General features: G+C 36.7%; 1 protein-coding gene across 4 annotated transcripts in view; it reads right to left on the bottom strand.

Moving 5' to 3' along the window:
- Positions 1 to 2,130: 2,130 nt before the first annotated feature.
- The window catches only part of LOC107696141 (transcriptional protein SWT1-like), a 29,461-nt gene continuing 24,154 nt past the window's right edge, over positions 2,131 to 7,437 (bottom strand). For all 4 annotated transcript variants that reach the window (XM_016496335.1, XM_016496334.1, XM_016496337.1 and 1 more), the window contains one exon: positions 2,131 to 3,223. In XM_016496335.1, coding sequence (XP_016351821.1) covers positions 3,136 to 3,223 — 88 coding nt within the window. In that variant the 3' untranslated portion in view covers positions 2,131 to 3,135. The remainder of the gene's footprint in view (positions 3,224 to 7,437) is intronic.

Genomic DNA, 7,437 nt, shown 5'->3' on the forward strand with positions numbered 1-7,437 from the left:
TCTGTTTGTGTGTCAGCATTGTATTGAGTATGTTTAATTTAACTGGATTGTGTATTGCACATTTTATGTCTAGAATTGAATTCTTGGTTGATTATATTAAATGTTACATTATTCTGGTGGGATAACACCAGTTTAGATAAGTGAGTTTAGGATCAGATGAAGGGAAACACGGCAGAAGAAAATGGGGAATTTACAGATCTTTCCTTCTGTGCCATTAGCTATGATGTTGGATTACTGTATTTTATGATCCATGGGATAGTTTATTATCAGTCCATTTATTACACAGGTTGATTCTTATCCAACAATCCCTTATCCTCACTCCATTCCATTCACAAATAATAACCTGTCTTAATCCCAGACAAATCATGTCAGTTGTGCTGGCAGGAAGTAGGCCAAAAGCCACACAAGCTCAAGGTCTACCGGAAGGATTATAGGTCTTTTCTGGCACTGAATACTCATTGGACTCAGGCCATGGTCAAGAAGTCACTGCAGTGACCTTCTGGTACCTGTGATTTCTACTGAGATAAGGAGGACTGATAAAGATGAGGAACTCATAACATTAAATATATACCGAATGAGCTACATGTGAGCTGAGCTGATTGTTCCATTTTTTAATGTAAACATGGGCTAGACGGACCATTAAAGTTTGACCGTTGCGCTCCCGGGTTTCCTGCTTCTCGCGCATGACGCGGAATTTTAAAAACGTGGCACTAAAGTTAAAATAATAATTTTGCATTTTAAAACACCTTGAAGGGTTATGTTATCTTATTCCATTTTTAAAGGGGTCATATGATGTTGCTAAAAAGAACATTATTTTGTGTATTTGGTGTAATGAAATGTTTATGCGGTTTAAAGTTAAAAAAACGCATTATTTTCCACATACTGTATTTATTACATTCACATACATTACTGTGTCTCCTCTATGCCCCGCGAAAGGCGTCGATTTTTACAAAGCTCATCGGTCTGAAAAGCGAGGTGTGCTCTGATTGGCCAGATATCCAGTGCGTTGTGATTGGCCGAATACCTCAAGCGTGTGACGGAAATGTTACGCCCCTTACCATACTGTCAGGCCGTATCCCGGAGTGACGATTCAAAAACATTAAATCCCATTATAAACAAGGCATTTGTTGCATCCAGTGGGGACAAAATTAAATCGCATCATATGACCCCTTTAAATGTTTATACGTTCACACACAATTTGGTAATTTACTGGAGTGACAAAAGTATTCTATAACCAAACTCACTTTCCTACATTAAAGGGTTAGTTCACCCAAAAATGAAAAATCTGTCATTAATTACTCATTACCCTCATGTCGTTCCAAAAACCGTGAGACCTTCGTTCATCTTCGGAACACAAATTAAGATATTTTTGATGAAGAGCTTTCTGACCTTGCATAAACAGCAATACAACTCACACATTCAAGGCCCAGAAAGGTAACGCAGTAAAGTCATGTTAAAATAATCCAAGTGACATCAGTGGTTCAACCTTAATGTTATGAAGCTACGAGAATACTTTTGTGTGCAAAAATAACGACTTATTCAACAATTTATTCTCTTCCACGGCAGTCTTTGACGCACATTCACAAGAGTACCACGAGGCATGCGTGCGGTGCTGCTGATGCAGGAGCCGGTGTTCTGACGATTTGTGCTACCCGCTCAGATTGTGCTACCAGCATCTTATTCATGATAAGATGCTGGTAGCTCAATCTGATAGGTAGCATTTTTTGCTATCGATTTGTGCTACCTATTTTTTTAATGGGAGGTAGCACAAGTATACCACAGTTTGGACGCATGTCAAATGTAAAAGGATGTTATGACAAAATAATATTAAAATGTATAATTTTTCTTGTCCATCTACAAGTGCCTGGCATTAAAGAATTAAAAACACCACAAAATCATTTAAATACTGTAATCATGTCTTTTGACCTCAGTGACCTATGAACACAGCTCTTATCTTGCTAATGTCATTGAACATTGGTGTAATCTGAAGACGAACATCATCACTGTTCCCATAATCCCGTAAAGCCTCTCAAACTATGATGTCACAGTGCTGCCTTACAAACCAGAAACCCAGATTAATATCCTCAGGTTATATGTGGCAAAAAAGAACGGCAAGTCATTGATGCTCCAATGTTTTAATCAAAATCCAAATATATATAAAGGAAAATATATATTCTTTTTGAACTATTCACACTTTAATACAAATAAAACATTTTATGCATAGATACTGTTTCACATGAAATCAGAGAATATTAATAAAAAAAATCTGCCATAAATGACTGAGGATCATGTTGGTGCTGGTATTTCATATGCAGTGACAGAACTAAGATTTACGACGAGAATAAGAAATTACAGCAGCTTATCAGACCTAAACAGTGCAAGTGTCGTAATTAACTTATTTGGTGACGAAATGTACCTTCTTAGAATCATGGAACAAATGAGTGGATTTCAGGATAGTTTCCAGAAGTGTGGCTAGACTGACGCCCAAGAAAATTGTCTTTTAACAGGTGACTCACTGTCGCACTCACTACTTATTGAGAGCATCGTAGCACTGAATTTCATGTGAGACAGTGTCTTGAAGGAATACCTCAGTTTCTCTCTGAACACATAAATAACCTGTTACCACAACAGCTCCCAAACGTCAGGAGGACTTTTAAGTAGCACAACAGAAATTGAACATATAGCAATTCTACATTCTTCAATATAAAACACCAAAAGCACCAAACCTATAACAATTTTTTAAACATCACTAAAACAGTTTTTCCCAAAATGGGTCACATTACTTATTAAAGTATGGTGAATAAATAGTCCAAATAATTTAATACAATTTAAAATATATATCAATGATTATAACTGCAAAATAAGTACTAGAACACAGTCCAACTTCTTGAATTCCATTTTATATAGACTGATAGCCCTTGATGCCTAGATGCTTTTGCATAATAATCAGGCTCATGTGACTGACACACTAACTCTGCTACAGGTTGGTACAAGGACAGAGGATCAGTAGGTTGATGCACCTTTGGTTCCAGTAGATTATGACTCTGCTATCAAAACCAGGTAGGTCCAAAGGAGTCTGGTCCGATAGTAAGCACACAGTTGGCTGGGTCCAAACATGGAAAGTCGGGTGGTAAATCAGGGCCAAGAGCTCAGAGCAGCAGCACAGTGATCCAGATTCACATATAGCTCAGACAGCTGCGCTCCACCCACACACAGCTTCTCCCTGAGAACACACACATATACACATAAGACTTCTCTCTCATGTTTGTAAGGAAGCTTATTTCCGTCATGGAATAAAACAATAAGGTTATTGTTAAGTGTGACTTTTCGTGATTCTGTATTTTTCTAAACAAAAAATATAAATAAATCATTCTATATAATTAATAGTATTCAAATATGTCTCCTTCTGTGTTCCACTGAAATAAGATTATACAAAATTGGTACGACACGAGTGTGCGTAAATGATGGCAGTTTTCATTTTTGGGTGAACTAAAAGGGTTACACTGGACAACATTCTTCATTGTTCTTCTCTATTTGATACAAAATAGAAGCAGATAGGATGAAGGTCGGAACCGGGTGTGCCTCACACGTCCTGAAAAGTGAAGCTGTGGACTCTTTGATCGCCCCCTGGTGGCTGGATGCAGTACAGGTCATAAACCCCGCCCTCTCCATGTAAAAGAATGGGACTTGAGTAAAAATAAAAAAATAAATTACGCTTCCAACACAATTTTTTGATTGTTTTGGTCATTTAAGGTAGTTGTTATCACGCTGATATGTTAAATTGTTCGTTTTTGTGATAAGTTTGATTTTAGCTAGTAATGCTGGTTGATTGGGTCTGCGGGAGTTTGAACAGGAGTTTGATACCGCGGCTCCACCTCACGAAACTACTGCGCAGACTCTGGCTCCAAACGAATATCTACTGCGCAGACCCGGGCTCCAAATGAATCTCTACTGCGCAGACTCGGGCTCCAAATGAATCTCTATTGCACAGACTCGGGCTCCAAATGACGTCATTTACTCAAGATGGCAGTGGCCATACTGAGATGCTTTGGCTTCACTTTTCTATAGTGGAAGGAATAGGAGACGCGTCGTCCATCTTTTTTTACAGTCTATGGTCGGAACAGTAAGCAGATTAAGCAATGAAGATTTGATCTGCCTAAACAGTTGTTAGTGTTCCTGATTGTTCCTGCTGTTTCACTTCACACAGGATAACTTCTGCTACACTGCCTGTGGGTTCCAAACAGGAAGTGGATGTCTCGTACACAGGAAGCGAAAGAGGTCGAGAGAAGGTGGCTGAAAAAATGTCTTTGCAGAGACCTGATGAGGACACTTCATATATTTATATAGTTATAATAAGTTTTTTAACTTTAATAATGAATGCAGCAGTTTTACTGCCAATTATAAGAGTTCTTTATGGGCTAAAATTGAAGCGTTTAAATCAGAGGGATAAAAACTGGGAAGAAAATGGTCTTTTGTTTCTAAATTATGACAGATTTTGATGTAAAAATCCAACAAAAATGGTAACTGCACCTAAGGAAACAGAATTTATTAATAAAACATTTTTAATTAATGACCCCTTTAATACAAGGCAATTGCACTCTAAGTTAGCATGCCGTTAACTTTATATATCTACAGGAAATGCTTTACTGACTACAACAAAATTGTTCCCCGTGTTTATTACTAGCGTTCATGGGAAAGGAAAGGCATTTAAACAATTGCAGAAATCTCTGAGTCACAGTCACACAGGCTGTCCGCTCTCTCTCTCCCTGGCACAGTGTTTCACAACTGACTTGAATGAAGGCCATTATTGTGTTACTTTATTTCTCTCCTCCCTCTCTTTCTTGCAACCTGTTGCTGCTTGTTGCCTTATTTTGTTCACTTTTTGTGTTCCCCAATGGATGTTACATAACCACCCAAAAAAAAAAAAAGAAAAATGAAGGAATGCATGCACTTGTCCTTCTCCAATGCAAACCCTCACTAAGCTGGTTTATATAATGAAGGGTATGGTGGAAGTAAAGACCTGGACTGGCCTGGAATGCTGTCTTTGCTCATTTCATAAATAGTTCTGAAAATACATACTGTATTTTGAATGTATTGAAGATACATTGTCAAATGTAATCTAAGTTTGAAAAAGAATATACATTTTTCATAATGTACATTATGATGTGGCATAGTATTTAAAATGACTAATTTTAGTTTTAATGTTTTACTATTTATTTATTTAGACAAGACAGAATTATAATATTGGCCATATGATGAAAATTATCAGTGCATCTCTAATACTTATAACCACTATACACTATACTGTTCAAAAGTCTGGGGTCAGTAAGACTTTTTAATGTTTTTTGAAAGAAATCTCTTGTGCTATCAATGCTGCATTTATTTGATCAAAAATATAGCAAAAAATAAAGTAATATTGAAATATTATTACAATTTAAAATAACTCTTTTTCCATTTTAATATATTTTAAGATGAATTTTATTCATGTGATAGCAAAGCTGAATTTTCAGCAGCCCTTACTACTCAGTGTCACATGATCCTTCAGAAATCATTCTAATATGCTGATTTGCAGCTCAAGAAACATTTCTTATTATCAATGTTGAAAAAAGTTGTGATGCTTGATATTTTGTGAAAACTTACACATTTTTTTTTATTCTTTGATGCATAGAAAGTTCAAAACAACAGAAGGGTTAACATAGAAGGAATTTTTCAATATAAAAGTCTTAACTGTCACTTTTGATCAATTTAATGCATCATTGCTGGATAAAAGTAGTAATTTCTTAAAAAAAAAAAGAAAAAAAGAAAAAAGATCTACTGACCCCAAACGTTTGAGCAATAACATACAGTATTTAACCTATTTATAGGATATAACCCCTTTTTCTCCAAAACAAATAAAAAAATTGTACACTAAAAAGTATGGGATGTGGTTTGTGGTGAACACATAAAGGACTCCATTCCTTCAGCCTTGCAATTATCCACTTATCCAATTATCCACATTATCCAATGCTTTATGAAGCCAATCCTTAACAAATCGACAACAAAACAGAACATAACACCGCAGTGACGGTGCTCGCTCGAAAACAAACATGCAACACTGAACATCAGATAAAAGCAGCAGCAGCGTCTCAGACGTCATGAGTTGACAGCGTCAGCGCGGTGCCTGGTTGCTTAGATATTAACCCCTGTTGTGAGAATTAGCACCTAAAGACAAGATGTTCATGAACATCAATGAATAACAGTCTTTCTGGTACCGTAAAACATATACTGGTGCTTTTAGTAACAGATTAACTTCGGGAGGGATCATTTTAAGTAATCTTGAGGCCACAAATCAATAGTACATGAGATGACAGCCCAACAGACTTCTAAAGTCTTTCTAAAGTTATGAAATGTTCAGAAAGCCGAAGCAAAGCCTGATAGCTTACTGAAACCAGTGTGTTATGTAACAGGTCACATTGAGGCAACTGATAATGTATGCGTCATATGTATTTGTGGGTGTTATTCAGTCATGCCACCGCAGTTTGGGCACATGACCTGATCATTGTGTCTTTGCGCATTGGCATACAGTATCTGCCAGTTCTGATCAGGCCCATTAAAGCCTGCATTTGACACACGTGGATTAGTGCGTGAAATGAGGTCACGGAGTTCTTGGGTGTCGCGGCTCATTGACCGAGCTGAGGTAAGTGAGCTGCTAAAGATCAGCTGTCAATGGCTCTACAAATGTGTGCGCGAGCGTGTCGCTACACTTGACTGATAAGGTTAATCAACGAACATCTTCTTTGGCCCTGAAGACACAGACTAACAAAGCCTTGACAAACACACGCAGAGTCAAAGTTTGCAAGTGGCAATCCTGCTTAATAAACAGTTACAAATGAGATTAAGAAACCGGAGCTGACAGTGCAAACATGACACTTTTAACATGTAAATACAGCCCAGTGGAAAATTAAGTTACACTGTGTGAATATTAATCATTAAATTAATTATGGAGAAAGTGGATTAGTCATGAAGACTTTGCTCTGGAGTGAAGTAACTTAAAATACATATTCATAAGCCATGCTTCCAGTAGTAGGATTGGTTAGTTATTAAGTTGATTAGTACACACCATAATACATTTCAGTAAATTGAGCAAAGCCTTCCCTTAAGTAAAATTTGCAAATTACAGCATGCTAAATTTAGAATTTTGCAATAACTATGCACATCTAGTATATGGATACACTATATGATATATAGAACAATATAAAAATTTTGTATTTTAACTGATTGACATTTTTATAGAATTAAAGGGGTCATATGATGCGATTTCAATTTTTCCTTTCTCTTTGGGGTGTTACAAGCTCTTGGTGCATAAAGAAGTAGTTGCAAAGACTAAAGTCTCAAATAATTATAAAATTATAAATTTATAAAAGTTAAGATTCAACCACGCCTACCTAAAATGGCTCA

Source organism: Sinocyclocheilus anshuiensis, unplaced genomic scaffold, assembly GCF_001515605.1.
Source record: "Sinocyclocheilus anshuiensis isolate Anshui unplaced genomic scaffold, SAMN03320099.WGS_v1.1 scaffold306, whole genome shotgun sequence".
In the NCBI taxonomy this organism is placed as follows: Eukaryota; Metazoa; Chordata; class Actinopteri; order Cypriniformes; family Cyprinidae; genus Sinocyclocheilus; species Sinocyclocheilus anshuiensis.